General features: G+C 50.4%; 9 protein-coding genes and 1 non-coding gene across 10 annotated transcripts; 4 read left to right on the plus strand and 6 right to left on the minus strand.

Annotated features, from left to right (window-relative positions):
• Positions 1-88: 88 nt before the first annotated feature.
• LRP88_03917 (major facilitator superfamily domain-containing protein) lies at positions 89-1,782 on the plus strand (the record flags this gene model as incomplete). The annotated part of the gene is made up of 5 exons (XM_083240516.1): positions 89-348; positions 406-784; positions 838-915; positions 968-1,659; positions 1,755-1,782. The coding sequence occupies 5 exons, from the start codon at positions 89-91 to the stop codon at positions 1,780-1,782; spliced, it is 1,437 nt and encodes a 478-aa protein (XP_083103806.1).
• A 1,387-nt stretch (positions 1,783-3,169) lies between these two features.
• LRP88_03918 (uncharacterized protein) lies at positions 3,170-5,270 on the plus strand (the record flags this gene model as incomplete). The annotated part of the gene is made up of 3 exons (XM_083240517.1): positions 3,170-3,356; positions 3,407-5,194; positions 5,263-5,270. The coding sequence occupies 3 exons, from the start codon at positions 3,170-3,172 to the stop codon at positions 5,268-5,270; spliced, it is 1,983 nt and encodes a 660-aa protein (XP_083103807.1).
• A 905-nt stretch (positions 5,271-6,175) lies between these two features.
• On the plus strand, positions 6,176-7,228 carry LRP88_03919 (NADP-dependent oxidoreductase domain-containing protein; the record flags this gene model as incomplete). Its single annotated transcript, XM_083240518.1, has 1 exon — positions 6,176-7,228. One exon carries the CDS (start codon positions 6,176-6,178, stop codon positions 7,226-7,228), a length of 1,053 nt encoding a protein of 350 aa, XP_083103808.1.
• Positions 7,229-9,149: 1,921 nt separating this feature from the next.
• Positions 9,150-10,313, minus strand: LRP88_03920 (uncharacterized protein; the record flags this gene model as incomplete). The annotated part of the gene is made up of 1 exon (XM_083240519.1): positions 9,150-10,313. One exon carries the CDS (start codon positions 10,311-10,313, stop codon positions 9,150-9,152), a length of 1,164 nt encoding a protein of 387 aa, XP_083103809.1.
• Positions 10,314-12,508: 2,195 nt separating this feature from the next.
• On the minus strand, positions 12,509-13,241 carry LRP88_03921 (CFEM domain-containing protein; the record flags this gene model as incomplete). Its single annotated transcript, XM_083240520.1, has 4 exons — positions 12,509-12,658; positions 12,712-12,929; positions 12,982-13,117; positions 13,167-13,241. 4 exons carry the CDS (start codon positions 13,239-13,241, stop codon positions 12,509-12,511), a joined length of 579 nt encoding a protein of 192 aa, XP_083103810.1.
• Positions 13,242-14,579: 1,338 nt separating this feature from the next.
• Positions 14,580-16,177, minus strand: LRP88_03922 (class I SAM-dependent methyltransferase; the record flags this gene model as incomplete). Its single annotated transcript, XM_083240521.1, has 4 exons — positions 14,580-14,819; positions 14,899-15,241; positions 15,302-15,391; positions 15,822-16,177. 4 exons carry the CDS (start codon positions 16,175-16,177, stop codon positions 14,580-14,582), a joined length of 1,029 nt encoding a protein of 342 aa, XP_083103811.1.
• Positions 16,178-17,329: 1,152 nt separating this feature from the next.
• Positions 17,330-18,262, minus strand: LRP88_03923 (uncharacterized protein; the record flags this gene model as incomplete). The annotated part of the gene is made up of 2 exons (XM_083240522.1): positions 17,330-17,968; positions 18,140-18,262. The coding sequence occupies 2 exons, from the start codon at positions 18,260-18,262 to the stop codon at positions 17,330-17,332; spliced, it is 762 nt and encodes a 253-aa protein (XP_083103812.1).
• A 2,880-nt stretch (positions 18,263-21,142) lies between these two features.
• On the minus strand, positions 21,143-21,258 carry LRP88_03924. Its single transcript, XR_014475165.1, has one exon. It is a non-coding gene; the product is annotated as a 5S ribosomal RNA (ribosomal RNA).
• A 247-nt stretch (positions 21,259-21,505) lies between these two features.
• On the minus strand, positions 21,506-23,224 carry LRP88_03925 (FAD-binding oxidoreductase; the record flags this gene model as incomplete). Its single annotated transcript, XM_083240523.1, has 1 exon — positions 21,506-23,224. The coding sequence occupies one exon, from the start codon at positions 23,222-23,224 to the stop codon at positions 21,506-21,508; it is 1,719 nt and encodes a 572-aa protein (XP_083103813.1).
• A 2,717-nt stretch (positions 23,225-25,941) lies between these two features.
• Positions 25,942-26,943, plus strand: LRP88_03926 (uncharacterized protein; the record flags this gene model as incomplete). The annotated part of the gene is made up of 1 exon (XM_083240524.1): positions 25,942-26,943. The coding sequence occupies one exon, from the start codon at positions 25,942-25,944 to the stop codon at positions 26,941-26,943; it is 1,002 nt and encodes a 333-aa protein (XP_083103814.1).
• Between the last annotated feature and the right edge of the window lie 1,036 nt (positions 26,944-27,979).

The following is a 27,979-nucleotide window of genomic DNA, read 5'->3' on the forward strand; positions in this document are numbered from 1 at the left end:
TTCTTGGCATCTGTGCTCTGATCTGACAACCCAGCACCACCCACCGTGCCACACCAAGCTGCTTCCCTCCCATCACAGACCGACCACCATGGCGAGACCAGGCTTTCCATCCTCAGATGAGGAAGATGCTGGAAGCGTAAGGTCTCAGTCTACTTTGACACGAACCGACGTCGAGGGGGCTGCAAACTACTCGGCAAATGCAGAAGCGGAAAAGGTGTCGGATGAACCAGACATCAACTCCAACATTGTTGACTGGGACGGCCCAGATGATCCCCATAATCCTCTCAACTGGCCAAGCAGGAGCAAGGTCATTCAGGTGGTTATTGTGAGCCTGTTCACGCTCAATGCGTAGGCGTTCTCCCTTTCTTTTCTACTGACAGCATTACTGATTGGTGATCGCTCCAGAAACCTCGCTGCTACCATGTACGCACCTGGTGCACACGAACTAGCCGCCGAATTCAACATTACAAACTCGACAGTTGTTGCACTGACAGTCAGTCTCTATGTGCTCGGTTTCGCCATTGGCCCTCTCTTCCTCGCGCCTCTCTCCGAACTATACGGCCGTCTCATTATTTACTATGTCTGCCATGTCTTATTCATCGGTTTCACGTTTGGATGCGCTTTCAGCAAAAATACTGGCATGTTTCTTGCCTTCCGCTTGCTTGGAGGCTGCGCTGCCTCTGGTCCCATGAGTGTTGGAGGCGGTTCCATTGCTGATCTGTATCCCGCCCACGAGCGCGGAAAGGCTATGGCTCTGTTCAGCATGGGACCTCTTATTGGGCCCGTATGTGCTCCTTGAATGGATTGAAGTTGAACCCAATGCTAACCATGTCACAGGTCATTGGCCCCATCATTGGCGGATTCGTTTCTCAGAATATTGGTTGGCGGTGGACTTTTCGACTCATCCTGATTGTTGTAAGCCGTTACCCACCTACTTCAATATGGCCTCACTAACGCGATCCCCCAGGCTGGCGTCATACTTGTTGCCACAGTTGCCTTTGTCGGCGAGACCAACGCTGCCGTTCTCATACGTCGCAAAACTGAACGCCTTCGCAAGGAGACAGGAAACGAGAAGCTTGTTCCCAAGTTTGATAGAGCCGAGACACCAAAGCAGATGCTCCTTCGCGCCATCGTACGTCCCATCAAGATGCTCATCTTCTCGCCCATCGTCCTGCTCATGTCGCTCTACACGGGTATCATCTTTGGCATGATATTCTTGCTCTTTACGACTTTCACGTCTGTGTTTTCCGGCACATATGGCTTCAGTGTCGGCATTTCGGGACTGGTCTACCTTGGCCTTGGTATTGGAATGATGCTTGGCTTGTTTACCTTTTCCAAGACCAGCGACAAGCTCATGAAGATGAAGGCAGACCAAGGAGGCTCGAAGCCAGAGGATAGACTCATTCTCATGAAATGGCTGGGAATCACCACTCCGGGAGGCTTCTTCTGGTACGGCTGGTCCGCCTACTATCACACGCACTGGATCGTTCCCATTCTCGGCACCTTCTTCATCGGTGTCGGGGCTCTCTTTGTCATTGTCCCCGGACAACTCTACCTGGTGGACTGCTTCGGAGCTGAAGCAGCTGCTTCAGCCCTTGCGGCCAACTTGCTCATTCGTTGTCCCTTTGGTGCGTTCTTGGATCTGGCTGCTCCCTCATTGTACGACAAGCTCGATCTTGGATGGGGCAACACGGTGCTGGGATTCATCGTCTTGGCATTTACGCCTGTTCCTTTTCTATTTCATGCATACGGAGAGACACTGAGGAAGAAGTTTCCGGTTGATCTGTAGCATGGAGCACTGCACCTGTCTTTTGAGCCCACTGAAATTCAACAAGATCTGCTGGGTAAGCAGGATCCCTTTACAAGTTCATCAATTGTCTCATTCATCTCCAAATTATCCCTTCTCAATTTTTCTGTCCGAACACTCTTCCTTATTTCTGGTTTTCTTTTAAATTCCTTCTCATCTACTTCTGATTTGCGGGATGTCAACCGCAGAATACGATCCCAAGGCTTTACAAGATGGTTCACGATGGCAGGCGTTTTACAGTAACCATGTGCCAGAGAAAGACCGCTTTCCCTCTGGTTCATGAGGATTTAATAGATTCATAGAACAGAGAGCGACTGTCGACTTCTTGACCTCACGATGGCTGGTGCTAGTGAGATCACAACCGCCTTCTACAAGCGATTGATGAAGGATGGAGTGAAAGTCGAGATGGGAACAACCTGGAAGCTCTTGGCTATAAACAGCAATAGAAAAATTGACCTTGAAATCGCCGATATCGAAAACACTGAGAATCTAGAGGTAACTTTAATCAATAATAACCCTTATCCATTGGCCAAGGGCGCGTCAAAGGGGGTCGAAGGGTCGGGTTGATAAGACATTCAGCTGGGTCGGATTTGCCGCGATGGCCGCATTCGAAAGGAATGTTTGGTTAGGCAATCTGATCCAAGACTCGATAACTCGTTCTTTTTGGCAGGCGGTGAAGATGACAAGGGCGATAATGGGTCTCGGGTATGCGAATGCTCCAAAAAAAGGACATTTGAGTCGTGAGCCACATTCAACGAGTGGAGAAGTCCGGTTGCAGAAGTCTCGGATATGCAAACGGTGGAATGGCCTTTGATTGACGTCACGATTGGGAGACAGTAAGCGAGAGACAGTTAATGCAATGTAATTGAGCAGAAAAATTACCTTGTTATGGCCTCTTGCTGTGGCTTGTGGACAACCAACAATGGCTTCAAGTCTCATATACCTAGTGCTTATGCTCAGCTCCTCATGTAGGGCGAACTATTGATCAGTGCAGATCGATCAAGGATGGGGATATCGAGAGGCTAGACCGCAGGAAAAAACAAAAAAATTAGCATCTATCGATGTGTGGCTTCAATACAGGCTGAGACAAAGAAACCAGACCATGCCATGGACGGATCCGAGCATTCCAGATGACTGAGATGGATCATGGGGCAAAAAAGAAGGGGCCCCTTTTAGGAGCAACAAGGGCGAACATGGCAAACTTGAACCTCTGGTGAATCAAATCTCTGATCATCAAGAATTGCACCTTGTCACGAAAACTGCTCTTCCTTTCAATTGCCCGGCTGGACACGCACGATACTCGCTTCTGATGACGACAGAGCTAGAGGCAGAGCAGCCGCCTCAATCGGTCGCAACACCACCATGCGCCAAGCCCGTTCAAAAAGACAAGGTGGCTACATGGAGCGAGGCATCAGCGCCCTGATTGTCGACTCGGCCACTCTATCCAGGCTGGAGGGGGAGCCTCCAAAGACGCCAGAGCTGAGGGTGGAATCCGACTCTACCGAGACTGACGACGATTCATTTGTGACGACGTCTCATCCCTGGACGGGTGAATGACCCTCTTTCAACGCTAATCGCGACGCTAAGATTGATCTGCAGAAACGTGGAATGGCCAGGATCTCAACATCAGGTTCGGCCATGGTAACAAGGTGCCATTTGAGAGGCCTTTTGTTGCGACAGGCGATGAAGACCATGAGATCATTGCCGACAAGGATGATGGGAATTTATTCCGAGACTCGATCAGTAAATGTCGCCTTTTCTTGGACCCCAATCGGTCCATCTCACAGCGTTCACTTGGTCGCATTGAAGAAAACACCAAGCCCCCACGACTGGAACCGACTGTCAACAATGACCTCTTTCACTCTTCTCTCCCGGATCGCGGCAAGATCATGACGGCAGCTCAATTTGAAAGTTACCGAGAGGTGAAAGGGCGCCAAGACTCGAGTGAGGCTGATGAGGAATCTCATGGTGATGGTCGTGATGATGACAGCGACAACGAGGATGAAGTTGCGATCTCAAAGCGACACCGGAATGAGAGGAGGAAGCAGGAAGCTCACATCATCAACTACCGAAAGAACATGGTCAAGATCACCGGCGACCCGAATTTGCTTCCAACCAGGTCAGCGTTGTCAGCGCCACCATCACCGTCTCAAGACGACGACGTTCCTCTTGCCTTGCTTCAGGTCCGCAGACGCCCAAGTGAGAGTAGCCGTCCTCCGGCTCATCTGGGAAACCCCAAGTCCAACCCCAGCTTGCGAAGTACCATTCAACAGCCCGTGAGGAGACCAAGCACAGCGCGAAGTATTGCGTCTCAGCAACCTACCAGACGACCCAGTACGGCGTGGAGTGTTGCATCCCAGCATGGGCCATCAAGAAGGCCGAATGCAGGACAGAGCAAGGCATCTCAGAATCCGAACTCTCCATTACCAGTCTTTGCACGTGGACTCCCTCACGATCCCTTTGGCGCCAACAACAGAAACGTCCCTTCTGGAGCCGTGTATCCTCCGCAAGCCCAGCAGTCTCTCTACCCCGGTGGCTTGGTCAGTGTCATTGCCATCGAACAACGTGATCGAGCCATGCGCCGGCGAGCTCAATCTCGTGCTCCAAAGATGAACCCACAGCAGAATCATATGCCATGGGGAGGAGGTCCAGCTTATCCATACGGTCAGGCATCCTCCATGTACGGGGCGCCTGGTATGCAACAGCCCCAAATGAGGATGTCTCACGCTCAACCAACTTCGAGTCTACGATCCGACGTACAATCTCAGATTATGCAACAGACGGCGCAAAACTTGAACTCGCAGTTGTGGCTCATGCAGATGATGAACTGTATGAATCAGCAGGGAAACCCCAACTTTGCCCCGATGCCTCAACAGCCCTGGCAAGGCTACAATCCGATGCCGCAAGTCAATGGCTTCCCTGTGCATCCGCCAGCTCCAGTCGAGTCCTTTTCGACCTTACCGGGTTACGCAAACGCTGGCATGGGTCCTGCGGGAATGGATTATGCTGCGTTTCAAGCAGCGCAGCAGTTCAGGGTCAACATGTCCACCCATCGACCCGGAACCATGTACACGCCTTCGATCGCGCCATCAGAACGAAGCAACGTTGGACTCCCAAGTCGGTATCGACCTGGCACTGTGTACACTCCCTCGATAGCTCCCTCAGAACGAAGTACCGTCGGTCTCCCTAGTCGATATCGACCAGTATCGAAAACTGCCAGCCAGAGAGGGATCGACACAAACAGCATTAATAGTTACCTGGGGGTCACTGGGGGCGATATTACGTCTGTTGCCCAGAGTGGCAGTAGTGGCTTTGGCTCAGGGCAATCAGAGCAAGGGACGAGAGTGAAGAAGGAGAAGAAGGACAAGAGAAGAGCCATGTGGATGGGTAAGAGGGAGACAAGTGACTCGAGTTGCGCCACCTTGGGATGTTTCTCATCGCAATCTCCCTCTCAGTCTCCTGAAGAAAGTCGATACAATAATAGGCAATGGGGTCGATGAGGCCCTGGAGGAGAACGGAGCATTCCTTGACTTTTCTTTTGTTGTTGCGTCATTCTGTTCCATTGTACGGATTTAAATGATATCCTTATAGTAATATTAGACTTGACGCATAGACTAGAGGCATTTTCATCAAGTGGTAGAGCAGGTTGCATTTGGTAGTTTAGACACTCGACACGAGGTAATACATCAACCTAATAGTAGTATTGCTGAGTATTTTGTTGATTATAAATCTGCGTGATTATAAGCACAAGTGAGCTTGGCCGAGACGCATTAATCAGTTGCTTTACTTTGTTCCGTGTACATGCGTGTATTGTTGGTATCAATGACGTCTTCAACAGGAGGTATCGGATTTAACATGGGATGGATCAGCAAAACACCCAACTCACGTCAACCTCCAAGACTCTATGACTCTTACGCCGAGGTTATCATGACTAGTTTTACGACTGCCACATATGCCTCATCGACGCCTACTCCTCCTTTTGCCGTCATAAACCCAGATATTTGCCGGAGCAAGGATCCGAATACGGTCAAGGTCAGTTTTCTAGACTATTCCACCTTGGTGTTGCCGGAGTCGTTTATCCACATCGACCCACAAACTACATTAATAATGCAAAAGCCTCCAATAATGACCTCGTCCAGCCCGGACTTAACACCGCTTCTTAGAGCCGATTGGACAGGTTCGGAAAGGCTATCACGGTCAGTCGAGGCATCACGTCGTGTTGAAACCAGCTGTCGCCATACCCCTCACTTGAAGGATCTCCACCTCGGATCAAGGCGGTCTACTGGAGTTGTATATAAACAGCTCAACCCGGTACCTCTGTTTGTTTCTCGTTTAGCAAATAAACGGAAATCTCCATTATCCTTCAAAATGTCGGTTGTCAAGTCCTCGTACGACCCCAAGGACATGCAGTTCCGCCACCTGGGCCCCACTGGCCTTAAGGTGAGCGTGCTCTCCTTGGGAGGATGGTTGACCTACGGAGGTACCCAGAAGGGCAATATCGTCAAGGAATGCCTGCAAACCGCCTGGGACCACGGCATCAACACCTTTGACACTGCTGAGGTCTACTCCAACGGAGCTTGCGAGGTCGAGATGGGACAGGCCCTGAAGGAGCTCGACTGGCCCAGAGACGAGTATGTCCTCACCACAAAGGTCTTCTTTGGCACTGGGCGCAAGGAGCCCAACACCCGAGGTCTGAGCCGCAAGCACATCGTCGAGGGTCTCAAGAGCTCTCTGGAGCGTCTCCAGCAGCCTTATGTCGATATCGTCTTCGCCCACCGACCCGACTACGCCACCCCTCTCAAGGAGATTGTTGAGGGTTTCACTCAGGTCATCCGAAACCTCAACCTTGCCTACTACTGGGGAACTTCTGAGTGGAGCGCCCAACAAATCGCTGAGGCCACTCAGATCGCCGAGCGATACAACCTCATCGCTCCCGTTGTCGAGCAGCCCCAGTACAACGCCTTCCACCGTGAGCGCTTCGAGGTCGAGTATGAACCCCTCTTCAAGCAGTTCAACTACGGCACCACCATCTGGTCTCCCCTGGCCTCTGGTCTCCTGACCGGCAAGTACAACGACGGCATCCCCGAGGGCTCCCGCTTCGCCACCAACAAGGAGTTCTTCAGCAAGACCATCGAGGCCCTGCAGACCGAGGAAGGAAAGGCCAAGATCGAAAAGGTCAAGAAGCTCACTGCCATTGCTGAGCGCCTGGGTGGAAACACATCTCAGCTCGCCCTGGCCTGGTGCCTCAAGAACCCCAACGTCAGCACTGTGATCCTGGGAGCCACCAAGGTTGAGCAGATTGAGGACAATGTCAAGTCTGTGAAGCTTTCCGAGAAGATCACGGATGAGATTTACAAGGAGATTGAGGAGATTCTCGACAACGCGCCTACCAAGCCCTTTACCTACGGACGGGACAGGTAGATGATTATAGACAAAAAAGAGTAAATATTTAATAAAATACACGCCCTGGCCTATCACCAGAGGGACTTGAATCAATCTTTCATCTCACTAAATGGGTTTCATCGTCATAGCTTCAGCGGAAAGGCACATTAACAGATTAGAAACGTCATTGTTATGACCTCAACAGGAGAAGAAGAGTAAGGCCAAAGCATCGAACAACCAGTGTAAATATTCAACACACTAACTTAGCTCTTTGTTATGCTAGAGCAAGGCTCAAAGGTATGAGGCCGTGATTCGAGACCGATAGTGCTGCTGTTCACCAGTTGACTGACAGCATCCAGCCATCTTTGAAGGTCGCTGTACATACACAACCCATAAACCACTTCGGGTTTGCCCCACAACAGGAAATCTAGCGTGAGTGCATTATAGACGAGTTCACGGCTGGCGAGTTGATCTCCTAGTCGAAGCCGGGATGGGTGACACTACGTCGGGGGTTGAAAAGCCGCTGCCGTGGGCCTTGCCCCTGGCCTTGACGATGAAACTAGTAATGTATGCTACTAGAGTTTGTTATAGTCTCCCTCGCTGTTCGCGCTTACTATTGGCCTTCACTAGTGGCTCTAGTTACCGCGTTGGAGGAATGGGAGTCTACCATACGGCCCATACTGTAAGCGCTTGTCTCGACTCTTGGGCTACTATTGACAGCAGCGACAATCCCTTCCCGGCTTGTGTTGATGCGCCAATTATGAATCGCTATGAGACTTGTATGAGTAGGTAGGGCATGGGTGTTCTCGGGCCGTTCCCGAAAGCGCTGACCCCTGATCACGACTCGGTCCATCAGAGAGCCAGCTTTCCAAGGAAGTCAAGAGATACAGACTTGCACCATCTCCGAGTCTTGGTTGTCAGACTGTGTACCAGACTGAACAAGATTGACCCCTGTAAAAGAAACGCGGCAAACGCGAGAAGGGGGCATTCATCCCCGGGTATCTTCACCCACCCAGCCCTTGGGGATGTTTCACCCGGTGTGGGGCCTTTGTGTAACCTCGCCTGCAACACTCTGCCTACCACAGCGCGAGTTTGCAATTCGTCATGCTGGAGCCTGCCTCTCTGTACATCGGCAATGCCTGGTCTTGCCAGCTGAAAAGCATGCCGGAAGCCACTCGTGGTCACCGGTCAAAGTGACGAGTCCTTTCAGCGTGTTGAAGCGCAGCTGGGCAAGCCGACATTTGTCTCACCGAAGGCGGGCGCGGGATGTGCACATGCAGCCGGGTCACATCACATCACAACAGTGGCTTCAGGCTCGTACTCCGCTAGGTCGGGGTAGAGACCGCCTCGGAGACCGGGGCAGAGCCGTGAGGGGGATGGAGATGGGATGGCACACAGGTCAAATGCAGCGTAAGCAGCCCAGGTCTTCAAGCGACATTGTTGTACAGGGATCCTGTGTAATTTGCTTCTCGGCATCAGTAGTTACACACTGAAGTTCCAGGTGGTTAACACTGGAACAAGGGCCTGAATGCCAGGCTTACCTACCCAGGTACCTACTGAACTTGCGATGCATCACTGAGGCCTAGTCCTTTGAAACATTTCCCTTGATCGGTTAATCCCCATACTTACCCAATGGTATCTAACTCAAAGCCATCTTGCATGGTCAAGCTTATCTGCTCCAAGCCGGAAGCATCTGATCCTCTGAGGCACTGTGTGGTAGGATGCCAACCTACCCACTCACCCTGACTCCCCGCGATTCCCGGTTTTTTTGCAATCTCAAGAGTAATCAGGCTCCAGAAAGACGAGAAACACGGCCAGCTTATGCTGGAATTGTTATCTGGGGCGTCTATGCACGCTCAAACGCAGCGCCTGCAACATCCATTTGTCCAAAAGTCAACAGTCAGTGACCACCACAAAGAAACAATCTGCATCATCCCCCTCGTCAACCAACTCTCGGGCCTCAATACTCCGGGTACGGCCAATACGACACGAGAGTCCTGGGCTGCTTCTGCATCGTCTGCTTGTACCGCCTCTCCCACGTCTCGGAGTCCGTCAGCAGAGAATAGTGAAGCCAGTCAAAAACCTTGGAAAGCGGCAGCTGAATCTCCCCGGAAAACCCCTCCAGATCCTGCACCGTGATTGAGGTCTCTTGAGAGTCGTAGCTGGCCTCCAGAGTGCCAAGGGGCGCCTCTGGGTCGAAGTTGGGGTTCACCGCGCGAACCGTCAGCCACTCCGTCTCGGCCAGGAGCTTGTCCTGAACCAGAAAACAGTCCCGTCGTATCCCCTCTGGAAGATCCTCTCGCATGCTCTTGAATCTTTCCCTGAGCGCATCTGCCGATGCCCCGTCCAAGGCAGCGTCAGATACAAAGACAGTCTCAAGTGTCAACCAAAGTTCGGCCTTTGGCGGGCGACCACTCCAGCTCTGCATGATCAGTTTGCCCACAGTGTCATAGCGCTCCTGGAACCTTTTCCAGGCCTCATCGCTGCGGGGATCACTGTATTCAGTACGCATCACAACAAAGCCCCATCGCGGCAGATCCCTGTCCACCATGGCTTGCACCCACGCAGCACGATGACCTTGCCTGGCAATCTTGAGTTGCTCACTCTTTCGACGTGCCTCTGCGGCCCTTACTTTAGTGTACTGCTTTCGCTTTTGGGCGGCTCGTAAGATTGCTGGTCCTTTGATTGCCTCACGGCCCTTGAGAACAAGATCACGGTCCTCTCCCGACAGTTTCATGATCCTCTCGAGGTCGGTTGCTTTGTTTGAGATATTTTTCCAGTCATAGTCGCAGCCACGGATGATCATATCGCACTCCAGCATGCTCAAGTCCTCGACTTGGGTCAGAGCCTTTTCGTAGAGTTGCTCCTTTGTACAACCAAGGCGTTCCTGGCAAAGTCGTTCCTCGTCTTCGGGTGGAATTCTGCCAAAGACGCGGTTTTTCTCGGCCGGCGAGAGAGACTCGGGGTCATCTTTGGCCCGTCGATAGAGATCTCTCATCTCATCATCAAGCATGAAGGGAATGATACGACCATTGACGTGATGGTTCAGGGTTTCACGGGTCAGGCCGAGCTCTTGAAGCGACAGCTTGAAGCCGTCCAAATAGACAACCCCCTGCTCAGACATGACGGGCTGGACAAGTCGATGAATGATGACCCTGACAGGAGGATGAAGAAGAAGTAAATGTTTGTTTATCAGAAGAAACGATTGCGAGAATCTCGCGGGATTCTTCTTCTTTTGTAGGCCACAACCGGGCACATATGGGCGAGACATTGTGGCCTGAGGCACACACGGCCCCACCTTGTGCAACGTCTGCACTAGCGGCTCCGTTTTAAGACGAATAGCCGGCCCACAGTGAGGCTAGGCTGTTTCAGGAAGTTTTCTAGCCCCATGGGGAAGCACTTAATTAAAAGCTTAAACCTGGAGAGAGTCCAGGAGCTTGGTCGAGAGCTTGAACGTGAGAACTTGATATTTGTATTGGAAATGTTCTTTGTAAGAGTGAGACGAGTTTGTAGTGTAGTTCCAAGTCTTGAATCATTCACTTGAGGTTATGTGGGTTCACCTGTGTGGGCTCACCCTAGACCATCCTCGCGTCTCATTAGGCAGTGAAATAACAAATAGTACGCATTTCTCACGATTATCTTTTCATAAGTAAATCATATCCACTGTAACTTGAGGCTTTAGGTTACATCTATTTACATTTTGAGTTGGCTTGAATTCTGGCTGCCTCTGTCGTTGCCGCCGGGCCATCCATGGCCCATCATCCACCCAAAGCCAACCCCTTTTTAAACATCAATTTTCTTGCTAGGTGGCCTATAAATGTCACCATCCCCAAAGCTGTTCTTGAAATAGTACAAGTTCAGGCAGTAAAATACAGGGAGAGATCACCAGCTCCGTGGTTGGCAGTGTTTCTGCCTTGACCGAAGCCTTGGTGCTCCACCGAATTACACCAAGGTTGTTACAACTATCGGTTGGTGCCGAGGCATGGCTTTCGTATATCGTGGAGACGCCTGACAGTGACTCATGAGTACTGGCATTAGTTTAAAATTGCTAAAGAATACCAGGGCACCTTGATGGTCGAGAATTCAGGCATCGTCAAGGACGATCCTAACACTATCCATGGGCTCTCTCATGTGCAAGTCAATAAGCGTCTCTGGTCACAATTACTATGGAATCATGTAACAATTGCTGTATGAAAAGAATTATTCCAACTGGTGTCCCGAACTGGAATAGTCCAACTTCGCCGTATTTCGTTGGCGAATGGTCTCGCTTGGTGAACCCGGAAACCAGCTTGGTGAAGTCTGATGTCCTAGAGGTTGGATCAAAGAACCTCCAAGAAACTCACTGAATATAATTTATCTTTTCAGTAAAAGGTTTTACCCCCTAAATCATGGGTTGATTCAGGAGAGAATTCTGGTCTCGAGGAAAAAGGTTTTGAGTCAAGAAGAGCTTGAACTATCCCTCAATTAATATATCCGGTGAAAGAAACAATGTAGTATGTACTATGATTGAAGTCGAGCCCAAAAACCTGTATGTAAACTTCAGTTCTCATCATCCATGGGGGGCAACCATGTCGCAGCATAATCAACTGAGGGCCATGTTCACATGAGGCTGTAACAAAGCCAAGTGCCTGCTGTCCAATAGTAACATCGATAGTAACGATCTTTCGATAATTAAGGTTCACGCGCATGTACGTTCGGCAACCAGGGGCCAGGGGCTGCCACATGGAAAAGTACCGAACGCCCCAGCTGAGAAAAGCGTGGCAACCCGTCGGCTGGTCCGTGACTCACACATGAGAACCGATGCTCTCCTACATGTTCCCATGTGTAAACATGCTGAGGGATTACTTCGGAGCTGTTTGAAGCTCGGATAGCTTCGCGATCCAACGAGCATCCATGATTAAGAGAAGAGAGCATAATTATCTCTGCCCCAGCTTTTGAATAATTATACTTACGATAACAAGTGTCAAGGGTCATCGGCTATTTCCCCCACAGACCATCACTGACTTCTCGCTTGATATCTCCTGTCAAGCACACAAGGCAGTGTCAACGCCCACGGAGTCAGATAATCCAAGGATACATACAATTACGATTTGATCTGTCTGAAACTTGTTCAAAAACACTGTTAGAATTATAATCACTTTTCCACTATCCCGAATTCGTGTTCTTGGCCTTGGACATACTGGATTCAAAACCTGCGGGCTTCCTACTAGCTGTTGAACAACAAGACATCTGGATTATTACCGTACATGAAAAGGAGACTTGCATTATGACCCAACCAGTAGATTAAGCGTTCCGTCCCCCCGACCGTTTTAATCATTATTAGTTCAACAGAACCAGTATCATCGAAAGTCCGACCGAGAGGATAAAGGTATTCGAGACCTGGACAATTCCGGCACCAGCAGTTGGAACGACGGGCGTGGGCGTGGCAGGAGTGGCAGGCACTTCGGCGGCCTTGGATTCGGAAGGAACCTATAGACATTCACATCAGCGGTTGGTTTCAGTTGAGAGGATGGTCGACATACAATAGGTGGGACCTCCTTAGAGGGCTTCGGGGGATAAGGCGGAGCGGGAGCGGATGGTGTAGTCGGCGCTTCAGGAGCAGACGGGGCAGCCGGGGCAGAAGGAGCCGAGGGCGCCTCAGGTGCTTCACTCGAAACTGCAGGAGCTTCAGTGGCTGGGGCCTCGCCGCTAACGCTCACGCCAGCAGAGCCGCACAATTGAACGCCGTATTGCTCAGCCTCTAGGGAAGTTCAAAGTCAGAGAGCCCACATTAGTACAAAAGAGAATCATACTGGCGGCATCTTCAGGGCTGCAAGCCTTGGTCACACAGGAAGTGTAGCCTTCGACAAAGACATTGGACTTGCAGACGCAGGCAACGTCAGTGGAAGCACAGCCGCTGGAGGCGAGAATGTTCAAGGCGCAAGTTTGCTGCAAGTGGTAAGTACATCTTCGTATTCGAGGGCAGGGTCAAAGTTACAGCGCACGCGGGCAGAGGACTCTGCGCAAGGGCACCAGCCGAAGCGAGGACGGCGGTGATGAGGACGGACTTCATTTCGAGTGAATGCTTTAATTCAGAGTAAAATAACGATCGACAGAGGTTGTTTAATCGTGGATATAGATACTACTCTGGGATCTGAACCGAACTGACCTTAAGTATGAACTTGGTCCTACGTGCTTACGTATGGTGCCTCACAATAAGCCTTCGGGACCCGAACAAGTCGGCTTGAAGTTTAACGCCAAGGCGTTTCAGGCCCAGCTCGTATTCCAACATGTGCTCGTCAGACCATGGCCAGCCCTATGAGCTGTGATCCGGGCCGTCGGTGCTGCCGTCGTGACGCTTTGAGAGGATCAGAAGAGGCAGCTTGAGACGGTTTCTGGGCCCAATTGACGTCGTGTGTATCAAGAGACTGTCCATCGAAGCACAGATGATGGAAAATACGATAGGGGATGCCGTGAAACCCGAGCGTTTGAGTGGTTTCACAGCAGAGTCAGGAATCATCACAATGACTTCACCACAGGAGGGGTAGCAAGCTCAGCCGCAGAGAAACAACAAACATGTGCAAAAACCTGCCCTGAGATGCAATTAACTTTATTAATGCTTATATAAAGGCTAAACCTCGTATCCGGTCCGTTTCTCCAGACGTTTGTAGGGCTGCGAGCATGCAATTGCAAGGAGAGACGCACTTGACATGGCCCTTGATTCGCAGGAGAATGCATCAGAGTCATCGATTTTACTCGGCCTGTCCAAGATAATCAGGAACTTTGGACCTTTGGTCCTCCATCTCTTTCTTGCAGCGTAATGCTGATCAGGGTCGGAATAAATGCCATGGAGCTCGCCGAGTCTCAGGCCACGACGGCCACGAAGGAGCCTTGTTTCGTCGTCGTACGCCGCCGGCATGCAGCATGTACGATGGGAAAAGGGTGATGAAGCTATGCATAGCTTCATGCCTTGAGTAAGGCCAGCCCGACCCCGGAGCAAGGTGTTAGAGCGGTCCCCTGTGAGACTCTGGCTGTCTGGCATAACCGACATCCGAACAAGCGATGCATCCGGGTCTTCATGACGTCGTGATGCATGCTACCATGGTGTTGATACGTCTAGAGATGCGGACCATCCGATAAATCGCTTCACGCATAGCAAGCTCCGGATAGCTTTATGTGACCTTGAGAAATCGGCGATTCATCATCAGCATCCTCGACTCGTCTGAAACGGCCATTCTGAATCACTAGCACTCAATACTTCTACTATCCATCGTAAGACGGTAAGTAAATGCGGCTATTGGGCTAATGACAAGTGTATTTGTTATCCAAGCCCTGCAACCACCATAGAGCGTATTCGATCAAGCCTTGTGCTAGGAACCATCTCATAGCATGCAATCTGACCCCTGAGGACTTAAGCCGAAACCGGCTTTCGAGCCCACACAACTTTCTGCCAATACCAGCCATGCTTCTTTCCTGAGCGAATCTCTCGACGCAGGTGGGTTATGTAAACCTGGATTTCCTCCCTACTCCAGCCACCAAGGACGTTTGTCATGAATAGGATGAGCCCCTCAAAGTCCTGCTCCATGGATAGTTGAGCATACTGTCCAATCTCTCTGAGATTTTCATCCTTGGGCCAGCTGCCTATTGGAGACTATGAAGAAAGGGATGGTTAGCAATATGTGCATGATTTGATGCATCCGTAGCCTAAGGACTTTCGAAGCGTCACTGACCTTGTGCTTCTTCTCCTGGATATCAACAAAGCCTGCTTTCTCCATGGACTTGTTCTGAAGTTCATCCTCAACCACTGTAAAGGGCCGTCCCATCTTACTGCCACCCTCGACAAATATCTTGCCCCATTGACCCATGGCACTATCTGGTTCAATGGTGTTGTCGTCGCTCTGGATGTAGGCCGACGGCTCCATACTTTCGATATAGCCACCGGGCTTGAGGCATCGATAAGCAACCTTCATGAGAGCTTCCCAGTCACCAATGCATCCGGTCAAGAAACGGATATGAACATAATCGAGAGAAGCTTCAGTAAAGGTCCACTCCTTGGTGCAGTCGTCGATCTGGCTGGGAAAGCAAGTAGTCAGCCATTGTTTCATACCTATGTTGTGTTGAGCTAATACTTACAATTGAAGATTTGGAGGGGTCCAGCTTGGCTGGATAGGCGATATATCGGTTCCGATGACCTCGCAACCAGGGAACTGATCGGCAAAATCACTGCACTGGGATGAGCTTTCTTGTCTCTCGAACTTGAAAAGTAATCTTACATGGCCCAGATACCTATTGAAGAAGCTCAAGTTAGTCTTGTGAAACCAACCTGGAGAGTGAAGCAGTTAAAGCTAATGTGCCTATACCCGTTCTGGTTCCAATGTCGACAGCTTTCTAGACGTTGAATGAGCATCTAGTGCAATACTAGAACAAAGGAAATGCTTGCCTTGATATCCTTTCTCAGTGGAGCAAGAAACAATTTTCCATCAAGGCGGAGCGTCTGGCAGTGGTGGCTAAGGAAGCGTAAGATGATGCGATAGCCTTGGTGTATCCTCTGGACAGGCCTCACTTGATATCCATGGCTTCACTTTGCCGCTCATCGTTGGCACCCCTTGAAGCTCAGCCAATGAGTGCGTCAAATCCTGACTGGCTAACTGACCAGTAATGTGCATCGCCTTGTTCACTATGGAATGTCCTTCCAAGGATAGTGCGGTATTTCAGGATACTAGACGCGATGGATGCAGTCGAACTGGTGTTGTCCTCTAACGCAGGGTCGACATCTGCGGTGTCATCTGCGTCCTGAGAGTCACTCAGCCATGGAGTAAAAGTAAAGTGGCGATTTGTACTGATTATGACGGCCTGCTGCCAGTGCTGTGGAGGAAGAATTCCCGAGCCGTGTGACGCTTCAGTTGATACGGCCTGAGCAGCTGGTGGAAGGCTTTGGTGGTTGGCTGAGGCTGCGGCTGCCTCTTGAGCTGTATTGCCCGGCGTCTTGGCCTCGTTCTTGTCCGACATGGTATCGTAAGTACCTTGGAGGCTGGTAAAAGAGCTGTAACTTCCAGGCTGGGAGAGTCAAAGACATGTGCGGGGTCTGGAGCTCGAGGAATTTCGCAGCCTGCTTTGTTCTCTCTTCCCTCGTTGTATTGCAGGCGCCGATTATGCATCAAGGTGGAGAGCGGAAGTGATCAGTTCAAGGGCTGCATGGTCAGGTTGAAGCCACAAGCAAACCCCGCACTCTTGAAGCTGGCACTTGGGACGCAGATCCATCCCAACTTCAAGTTGTGAGGGACTAGCCATGGCCTTATATTGATCGACAGAGTAGGATCTCAACGGATCTGTAACAAAATGAAAACACAAGGAATGAATGAATGACGAGAGGCCTTCGTTTAGAGACACAGTGTGCCTGGTAAGTGACAGAAGGAGGCCCGTCACCCACACCAGGTATTATCCCCGTTGCATCACAGGCGCCACGCGCGGGATTGACACAATCCCTGGCCATGTCTGAGCGACACGACAGCTGAAAGAAATGTGCAAGGCCTCGACCCTGACTTGGTTGCGAGGGGTGCGTCATTGACTCGCAGGAGCCAGGGTGGTTGTTGGTAGCCTTGACCGGCAGTGCAAGCAACGTGGAGGACCCATGAACTCAAGTACGACCTTGACCTTGACATAAGATTAAATGAGAAAGGGAATTACACTTTCCAAAAAGGGATATATAATCCGTTTCTGTCAAAGGACAAGCCACCTCGACTTAAGTGGATTTGTGACAGCTACCCTTGATCGCCATGCTAAGGACTCAGAATGAAGCCTACCCAACCGCTACTATTCTTAAGATTAAAGAGAATAAATTGTAAAAGGAGGGTAACTATGCCAGCTGGATGTCTAATTCTAACACTTGCTGTGGGAATGCTTTAGATTGCTCAAAATGGGCCATGGAACTCTTCAGGGGACGTGTCTACCCATCATTCTGATGACTTCTTTTCACCACACGTTAATAGGCCTAAGGAAATGCCAGAGAGCTAATCCTGAATTTAAATTCGCAAAGTCTCCAAACTATTGCCTTGTGCTATCATTTGTCTTGACCACGACACGCTGATAAATATAATAAAAACCATTTCGCTAATTCAACTTATCCAAGCCTCGTCATCTAACCCGCAAGGCAACCTCATGCTATGGCGCTTCGTATACCTGGCTCGTTGAAGTGGTTGTAGAATGAGTGGGCAACTCGGCTTTCACCCCAGGGCTCTGTAGCTGCGCCGGGCCTGGCGGGTACTGCGTTTGCGGATGATACTGTTGTGGGTAATACTGAGGCGGTCCCGAATATTGCTGTTCCTTTCTCTTCTTCAAGTGCCTCCAGACGAAGAAACCAATGCCGGCCAGTATCCCGATTCCACCGACTGATGCACCGACTCCAATGCCAGCCGCAGCTCCAGCTGAAAGACCCGGCTCTTTGTCGTCTTCCTTATCCGCAGCATCTGAGCCAGCTGATTCTGTCGGGCTGGAAGTCGCCGTTGTGCTTATACTTGTGGTCTCAGATTCAGCCTCGGTCTCGGTCGGGAGGGACGAAGTGGTGGCCTCTTCGGTCATCGCCGTCGTCTTCGTCGTCACCGAAGCTGGTGTATAATCGGGAACGGTCACGTTGAAAGAAGCAGAGTTGACCAAGCTCCTTGATCCATCTGCGGATCGGTCTATGATATCTTCGGGGTCGTAAAGGGCGAACCAGAACCTGGCATGTTCTGCTCCAATGTCCGTGTCGAAGCGGCCGTTGCCAAAGTCAACCTTCCATGTTGTAGATCGCTCGGTTAGGTTCTCTAAACATCATGTAAGAAGGTGTATAAGCACGTCAGAAGAAAAGGGTCTCTTACGATCGACCCAAGCCCAGAGAAAAGGTCCTGATCCACCACTTTCCCAAACCGCAACACTTATTCTGTCTCGATCTGTCGTCCACCTGATGGGTATCCTATCTCCGACTTCGCATACCTGGTAGTTGGATCGGTCGTCGTCCTCGGCGTTCCACGTCGCTGGGTTGGTGAACTGGGTCTCGGAGCGTACCCTGGCTACCAAGCCAAGTACCGAGAGGGCGGTAAACATTAAAGAATGCATCTTGAGGGCGTCTATGAGATAGGGTAGGCCTAGAAATATTAAATAGATGTCAATCTTGGTTGCCCTTAGGCGCGAGAGCCACGGTAACTACTGACCATGGTCACACCAAGTGGCGGCGAGCAGGTAGGCGATGCCTGGAGTTTTGATGCGGGAGGGACAGAAACCCGTAATTCCGGCACTCAAAATGACAAAAATCCTCGTCAGGTCATATCAAACTCCCGTTGGCTTGCAGTTGCAACAGGCTGGGTCCTGAGACCCCTGGTGCGTATCATCATCGCCGTACAACTCCTTTTTGGGTGTGTTCTACGGTAAAGGCCCTGTCCACTCAGCCTCCAAAGAGGGTCCTTGCAATCCTGTTTTTACAAGCACGCCATGCAGCCAAGACCGTGCTATGGTGCTGTCAGAGAGACGAGTCGCGGGATTGTAGCACCCGAGGGTTCGTCTTGTTTCTCGAGGATGCGATCCCTTGACTCGGTAGCATGAAATTCAGCTCTAGTGGAAGTGGCCAGACGGAAGCGAAGCCAGAAGCCCTGTTTAGCGCCAGGATTCGGATCCAGCAAATGAGATGCCAGGGTATGGAAAATGCCCCCAGTATCCAAGTCACAGATGGTGATAAGAAGAACCAGCAGCTTCACTCTGAGAGAGATACACAACTCCCGCAATGCGCGGCAGTTTCGGATAGTCAAGCTGGCGTTTAAGAGTGGTTAGTGATTCGTTGGTCTGCTGTGATCATGCTTCTTTAGTGGGGCTCGCCGGCCTAGAAAGATGGCTGATGTTACCAGGGACAGCGCGGCAAAGTCGGTGATGGAACGCTACCTGCGCATTTTCATTGGCTTTGTTGTTCCGAGCTCCAGCTATGGCGAGCTAGCCTATCACGTTGAACGTCTTGACTGCATCCAGACTTGCTCAAAGGTATTCAGTGGCCAGTCAAATGAGAGAAGTATGACACTCTTCGTCAAACAGCCGCGTTGGCTTTGCATCTGCCGAACCAGCCGGCTCTCGGTGTGATATCAGGTCATCAAAAAGCGGCATGAAGTGACGGGAAGGTCTTGCAACCATGGGCAGCCTAAGGTTTCTAAGAGTCATGAGCTCGAAGCCCAAACAGTTGATGCCTCAGACATTTAGGCAGCGGTTATGTTGGCTACAGCCCAGCTGTTGAGGTTATGATAGGTGATTTTTGAGTGGGATTAGCGTCCGACAGGGCCATGTCGCGCAAAGGTTTGGAAGGGCGTCACCGATACGCGACCCTGGTCATAACTCAAAAACTTCATTTGTTCTTTGTTATCCTTTGTGACAGACTGAGATGTGATTGTTAAGCTAAAGAGGCTTGCGCCTCAGGTTTGGCCGAGCCCTGTTAAAGGATGAGAATGGACAAGGAAACATCTTTGCTGGGACTCACCAGGATTCCAGTGCTGACTGTCACAAGTCTCGATGAAAACAGTTGCTAGTTGGTGCCTAATGAGAAAAGAATAGAATCTCGGTGATAGGTTAGTCACAATTCTTTCCATATTGAACCAAAACCTGACCACCACCTTTGGCCTTTGGCTTCAAGTTTCCTTTGACGAAAATTTTGTAAAGAGTTCGAACGAGACTATCTTTTGCATTGAAATGTTGGCTCATGTTCAGTTGATTCACGTGATGCTTGTTTTCTTGATTTCTTTGTCTCGTTGTTTCAGTGGCCCCTGATTCCATTGTTCGCAATTCCCCTACTACACGCTCACAGGGCCATGGCCATTGTTGTGCCTCTTTGTTGGTGCGCATTAATCATCATCAATTGCCTGAAAGATGAGCAGAACACCACCATGGTCTCGAATTGCGTACTCCAAGTGACAGGTACAATATCCAAGTATAAAAGCTCCCGTCCATTAACTTTGACAAGACGCTCTCTGTTCTCTTCAGCCTAATTGTCCAGCCTCAGTTCGAACATACACGCGATTCCCACCCTTACAGAACTATCTTAAACCCAGCAACAGGATTTCTGTCAGCCTCAGGCGTTCATCATGTCTAACACCTGCACTCATGCCAGCTCCAAGGCTTCCAGCAAGGCGGCCAAGAACGCAGTTTATGGCGCAACTTCCCATCCAACCACCCTGAGTGGGCAATCGAGTTCTAGTGCGAGAAGGAGCCTGTACAGTGGTTGCCTGGAAACTCGGTCTGCGTGCCTGGAGGCCAACTACGAGGGCCCTTCTGACCGCTCGCATGCTATCTTCCATCAGCCAGATCAAAGTATTCAGACTTTGGTCTCAGATGGGAACGTGGGTCGTATCAAGGAGCCTAGGATGCTCCGCGTTGAACCTGAACTTCGTACGTTGGCTCTCCTCCAGATGCAGCAGAAGACAAACAACACGTTCAACAACGGCGGCCGTTACTAGGCTCATCAAACCTGATGAGAGCCTAACTCGTATAGCTAGCGGACCGCGGCAAGATTGGATGTTGCAATGCCGGTGGGCGTTGTCCTTTGTTTGACGGGGCAAGCCCAGCGGGCCTCAGTATAAGTATAGATAGACTACACGGTATACATAAGAATAGAGTCATTTATACGCATTTCTCCAATAAAATGTGTGACTGCACTTAATATCACGATTTAAGTTGTGAACTTACGCTAGAGACTTGAAGTAGTTGTTGCGCCCAAGACGGCGAGCAAGGTCATGTCCGCTTGGTCCACTCTATTCGCCCCATAATGACCCAGAATTACTAAAATTTACACAAACCCTATCGAGCGCTCGCGGTGTATAGCAAGACCGATTTTCCATGGACTTAGGACACGTTTGCTGGAGCCTCGAGGTGAACGGTTGCCCCCAACGCACAATCTCGACAGCCTCAACACAACACCACCATGAAGAATAAGGCAATAAAAATAGACAAAAGTTTCAAAAAAGACATACAACAGCGGGGATTCGCTGGTCGTCACCGACCCAACTACTAATCCGCCCCTCATTGGCTTGACTATGGGAGAGCGGACGGGATCCCGTATTTTCCAATGGGTATGGTCGTATGTGTCAGAGACCACCGTTGCAGCGGCTCAAAGCAAGCGCCTTCGAGGCCAGCTTCGAAAGGATATACAGGGACTGAATAATTACTCGACAAGCTACTGGTCCTCTTTAATGGTATCAATTACAGCTGTTTTGTGTGAAAACATGCAATAAAATGGATTGCTGTCTGAAGACGATTTCGTAACGGCACACAAGCCCATTCAGCCCCTCTCTCCCAGCTCTCTCACTCACTGTCAGCCCGTTCAAGTATCTAGGTCTCCTTGATAGCTTTGACAGCGAACGGGTTCGCAGTAAAGGTACCGTTGGGATCAGCCTTGCCCCTAGCCTTGCCCAATCTCTGGTACTTTTGCTCATCCTCGTAGTAACACTTCCAAATCTCGGGCTTTCCAAGATCCCAGTCTCCATAAGAGCCCCAGAGCACACGCTTGTCCTGCTTGCTGAACGGACTAGAACGGCCAACCATGATGGCGTCGTTCTCCTTCTGCCAGTTGAGAGCGTACTGCTTGTACTTGTCGCCAGGATCGTGGAAGCAGTCGAGTGTCTGGACAACACTGGAGTCTCTCCAGCTGTAAGAGGTTCCGTTGTTCCTGTCGGTATAAAAACGCGAGTTGTCACCTCCGAAGCACTGGATCTGAACTGAGAGCTTGCAATGGGTGTAGACTTCATACTCGTCCTCACCCTTGTTGTGGCCGAGCTTCTGGCGCGGGTTGTAGATCAAGTCGAGACGCTTAACCACAGAATCGACCCAGCCATTCTTCTCAAGAGTTCTCGAGTTAGTGGCGTATGTGCGCTTGACGTAAGGAAGGTCAAACTCCCGCTGCTTGGGGAAGATCCATCGCCCGGTCATCTTGGACATGTCCTCGTCGGCCTCTGACTCCTCAATCCGCAGAGTGTGCAACTTGAAGGAATCTTTGAGGTCTCGGAACTTTTGGAACCAAGCATCAACACTCTTATCGTACTTGTCGGCCTTGCTGACAGGGCACCACTGGGCGTAGACAACAATGATAGCCGGGAAAGCTCCGTTAAGGAGGTCCAGGACATCGTCAGCAAGGGCTTGCTTGATCTTGTTCTGGATCTTCTCCCACAGACTGGCATCCTTCAAAGATGGGAACAGAATTGTGACGGGAAAATCGGTACTGAGAACGCTCACACAGAGGTCGAAACCTTGCGGAAACTTGGCGTCATCCCCCATCTTTGCCACCTCAGTGAGAAGCTTCTTGAGGACGTCGGGGTTGTAGAGATAGAGGGCCTTCATTCCATGAGGACCCTTGATTCCGTTGGGGCCAGCAACAGTCCCCATGTAACTCTTGCCCTGGAACACCTCGACGATGTAGTGGGTGATGATGCCAAAGTTTCCGGGACTGCCGCCTAGAATGGCGTGGAAGAGCTCAGCATCGCTATCCTTGGTGATCTCTCGAATGACGCCGTCGTGGCAAACCATGCGAATGGTCCTGATATGATCACCAAACAGGCCGAAGCTGCGGCCAAGCTGGCCATAGCCACCTGTTTGTCCATGACCACCCACACAGACATAGGCGCACTGTCCATGTGGAACAAAAAGTCCATTATGCCTGAGATAGGCGTTGAAGTCCTTGAGCTGATTGCTGACACCGACAAAGACTAGCGCCCTGTCCTTGGCAACAGGGACCTTGGGGTTGAGGACCTTCATGTCCTTGTACGTGTTGGAGAGGTCGATCTGAATGTTCTTGCCACCGGTCGAGCAGGCTCCGCTGTACTGGTGACCACCACTCTTGACGGCGACGGCAACCTTATTCTGTCTGGCCCAGTTGACAGCCCCGATGACATCTTGGTCTCCCTTGGGCTGAATTATCATGGCAGGGTTCAGGTCGCGTTCCTGTTGGTAGGATGAGGAGGCGTACTGCTGGTTGAAGTATCCATAGTCAAGCTTCTCGGATGAGGGGCCGGAGCGGGAATATTGCATCCCCTGGAAATCCTGAATTTGAGCCATGGTTGTTGTGTGAAGAAGTCTGCTCGAAGGCGTGGGGGATCTCAAATTCTATGCAGATGACTGCCCTTCTTATACTTGCAATACAGGCTGAGAGCGTAGCAACCAACTTCTCAAGTTATCATCACATGTTCCCTCCAAGTTCAACATTTCTCCGACTTGAGACACGGCTGCGAGTCAGTCCTGCAAGTGAAGCTCGAAACTCTCAGCTTACCGCGCCACCATTCTCTCGGCCAGCCTCTCCGTGCCAATCATTGGAGTGAAAGATACCGTGTCTCGCTATGCAAAGGATCGGTGGAACATGGTTGGACTGTTGAACTGTCGATCGCGACTTGATCTGGGAGATCGTGACAGCTCAGGACAGGGCTGCAGCGAGTGCCGAGAGATATTCCTACTCTTGGCCTAGGATTCGTAAGCTCTCAACGCAGGTAAGATGTCCACTTGTGTCATTAAGCATATTCAGGAACCAGTCTGTCAGACTTGGAGTGGAGATGTCTCGGCACTCCACGGCCGTCATTGCGGGGAACATTCCTCACCTCTGGTATGTGATGATGCATGGAGGAAACTTGCTACACGTTGCATGTGCCTAGGCCATAGTGGGGTGCTACTCGCATTGTTAAGAGCCATGGTTCTTGAAATTCTGTTGGCTAATTTTGGGTTAAGGACTGAGTTCAAATGACCATACCGTCTTTAAACTGCTGAATTCTCATAAAGCCATCTAAACATGTACCAAGTAGATATTCTGAAACCCAAGCACAATGAAAATGCCCCATATCTTGTTTTGTGGCGGATTGTGCTTGTGTACCTAACTTGGCAATGTCCAGGTGAAGTGGCTCTTTAAGATGAAATATGGGCCGATTCTTAACCTCCTAGGAATGAGAACCTCTATCATAGGAGATTCCACGTTTAAGTAGCTAGGCAGATATTCAGGCTGTTCTGGGAGAGCCTCAGGTTCGTATGGCCCGTAGAACCCGAATTTATACGAATGTCGGGTATAGACTTGTGGAAGGGTATTGTATTCGAGAAGAACTGTAAGTTTGAGGGATTTCTGATAGCTGGGTATGTGACAAGTGCGTAGGCCACAAACGAAATAAGGCCGATAACTAGAAGGCGAGGAAATATCTGAATTTATGCGGCGAGAAGTCACAAGATCATGCATAAGTCCTCAGACTTTGTAGAATGCTCTTCTCATCCTCGAATAAGACGAAGAAAGCAATGTTGAAAGAACTTTGTTGGAGGTTGCCCACGAATTTGTGTTATGGGTCCTAGGCCCGGCATTCTGACAACTTCGTGTGAACTAGCAAGGCAGTGGGTAGATGGGAATTTACATGGTCGTTTTTGAGTCTATGAAGGGTTTCAAGAGGACGTCAGGCACAAATGAAAGAGCCTAGTTCAAGAAATTCATAGACACTAATGAACGACCGAACTCTCCGAGAGCTGGGCTAGATGTGCTGAGCACCTACTCATGAGGGCGCCGAGAAAAGCATCTCGAGGTACTTTCAAGTCAAGACGACTTTGTGACATGTCCAGCAAAGACAATTCTATCCTAGTTTGGATAGGAGGAAAATCGATTCCATCCGCATGACCAGACAAACAGATAGACAGAAGGATAGCTGTTCTGGTGGGATGAGGTAAGCTGACTGGCGACGTAATGGATAATAGCACAACAATTGAGTTTACTAGTCTTCCTCTGGAACTCACAGTTTGATTATCGGGTTCTTGACAGCTTTTCAGACATCGTGGCAGAGAATTCATGACTGATAAATCCAAGCTGACCACCCTAGAAACAGGGCTGACCACCCCAATACACCCCCTCCCCATCTATCATTGCCTATCCAAAAACCCAGCCTCATTTTTGGCACCATTGCCCGCCCGGAACAACAGACTCCGACAATTGGGAAAAGAGACCATAAGCCGGCCCTCGCGAGACGGCGCTCGGCGGCTCTCGGTGGATATGCTTGTCAGGCAACTCTTGACATCAGTGGCTCGGACCCTTGATGAGTCGACGCTGTCTCAGATTGACTCGGAGCTTGGTGGAGTGGAGTCATATTGGACTATTATTTACCTCATAGATGCTGATCATGACAAAAGTACCCCCTGGGGCTGGCGCGTCTAGATGTTGACAGAGGGAGTACATATCCTAGGCACTAAGCCCTACGGTCCAACGGGGAAAGCCTTAAGGTTTTCCGTTCGGTGCGGAGATAACCAGAATTGCCAGTAGATAGTGAGAATGCCGAGAAACCGAATGAGTTTTCCCCGGGAGGCGGTAGTGTCTCGAACCTCGTCGCGCGGAGAGGGGCAGCAAGGGCTTGACGTCGATCACCCGCTTCCTATCGGAATATTCGCAAATGCCGGACTTGTTTAATTATTAAGCGGATGTCCGAGAAGTCCGCTGCATAGGCCATGTTACATCTCGCTGAATTTAACAAGTCCCACATGTGGTTCCATGCAGCGATGCATGCAGTTGCGAGGGGCCGAAGCGAAGGTCCGGCGCGAGTCCCAGGCCGAGGGGCCGAGATACGACGGCGATTATTATCCGACCAAGCGCGAGTGAGGTGAAAGGGTGTGTAGAGATTTGGCAGGATGAGTATAAATATCCCTGGGGTTGTCGTCGGGAGGTGGATGAGTACTATCCTGTTTCCACTATCCGCACTTCATCATTATATCCTCAACCTATCCTACAAATATTTTCAACACCAAGGCGTGTTCACTCATACACCATGACTCAAGGCTCAGCATCACAGGAGCGCCGTCGATATTGGCTGCTCACCTCTCCTCGCACAGCATCCAACTTGTTGGTCAAGGTGCTGAACCTTGACGAGCAGGGCGTTCGTCCCGCTCGCGAAGGCGGATATTTCTTCCTGCCTTCGATCGGAACACGATTGAACCTACTCCAGAAGCCCATGGAAGACTGGACTGAGGAGGAGTGTAAGGACCTGGAAGATCGACAGAAGGAATGCCTGAGCCGGCTTGAGGAATACATCGCCGCTGCCGACCAGGAAGGGCAACTCGTATATGTCAAGGAGCATGCAATCATGTTGACGAGTGCTTTCTATGATTCTCAGTACACGTATGGAACCATCAATGTCCCTGGAGAGCCCAAAACCTTTGTCACGACAAACACGCCGAACCCAACTCGTTCGTCGCTCAACCTCACGTTTCTGCCTGACGAGTTCCTCAAGATTTGGAGCCCAACATTTCTAATTCGCCACCCCGCCATGCAACTCCCATCTTTGTTTCGAACCTGCCTCACCAGGATGGAAATGGACGGCTTCTCGCGCTGGCAGAAGGAGCCCCTTGATATCGAGGTGACTATGAAGTGGTTCCGCGCCATGTACGACTTTTACGTCAAACACTTTGGGGAGGACAGTCAGTGGCCGATCGTGCTCGATGCCGACGATATCATGACCTCTCCTAACTTGGTCTCCAAGTATGCTGCCCTGGCAGGTCTTGACCAGGATAAGCTCCGATTCTCCTGGGACAAGGCAAACAAGGAGAAGCTGGATAGCCTGTCGAGCATGGAGCAGAGAATGTTGAGCACCATCAATGCAAGTTCCAAAATCGATTCATCAAAGGTAGCTGGCAATATCAACATTGACGAGGAGGCTGCCAAGTGGAGGAGTGAGTTCGGCGAGGAAGGTGGACGGAAGTTGGAACAGTGGGTCAGGGATGCGATGCCGGATTATACCTTTTTGCACTCGAAGAGATTGAGGGCGGACTAGAGACAAAATGCTTGCTTTGGGTGATTTGTTTAGCGTAAAAAACTCTTCTCAATAAAATGTTAGCATCAAGCTCAACTCTGCACAACACCGTAACTTTGTTATGAGTTTCACCCCCAACTGGGAGGCGCAAAGATAGGCTTCATAAAGGTAGTGTGATATATAAAGAGATTCCCATATCTTTACGACCACCATGGTACTCCATTTTGACTTCCTTGCCAATCAATCTAAATCATTGCACTAACATGGCATCATGGAATGTCTTGCCATCAGAAATCCAGCTCAACATCCTAGAGCGCCTAATAGAACCACATAGCAACTCCGAAGGCATTAAGTATCTTCTCTTCGCATGTGCCTGCATCTATGAATGCTAATATGGAATTTTCGAGAAGAGGACATTCTGCCACGTCGTACTCTGCCTGATAAATATTGAGGAGTTCACGCGGCTTGCTCGGCCGTGCTGTAGGGGCTGCATCAAGCACACTCTTTAGGAGACTTCCGTCGAAGATACCAACGATAGGCAACATTTTGACCCTATTCATACCTTCAAAGGCAATACACAAATTTTTACGGTCGCAGTTTGGCGTCTGTAGGAAGTTCTCTCTCGTCCGTTGGAGGTGTTTTCGCAATGTCAGTTCAACAACTCTTTCTCAGATATCCGCGACCACATCGTGCCTTGAGCTTTTCATCTTGAACGATAGAAGTGATGAACAGGATCAAACACCAAACTACTCAAGGCCACGACTGGAATGAGTCGCCACCTTGAACACGTCTCTATCTCTTTCGCTACCAATGCCCGGGGCTTCTTTTACCTACCTACCTTACGGTTAGACTAGGAGCGGCTGCAAATTTTGGTGCAACCGTCGGAGGTGTCAGTATCTTATCCGAGTGCTCAAGTTAAACAATTGCTCGAGAGGGTCGGAATTGACAAGGTACTGTTCATCTTTGGGACAGATCGTCTGGGCCTGAGGGTAAAAGATAATCAAACGAGACTGCACAATGTTGGCACAGCCTTCACTCTGGTTTGGGCCTTGTTCCA

The sequence above is a fragment of the Fusarium phalaenopsidis genome, assembly GCF_050370095.1.
Source record: "Fusarium phalaenopsidis strain FUZ10S chromosome Unknown contig_32288, whole genome shotgun sequence".
NCBI classification, from domain to species: Eukaryota; Fungi; Ascomycota; class Sordariomycetes; order Hypocreales; family Nectriaceae; genus Fusarium; species Fusarium phalaenopsidis.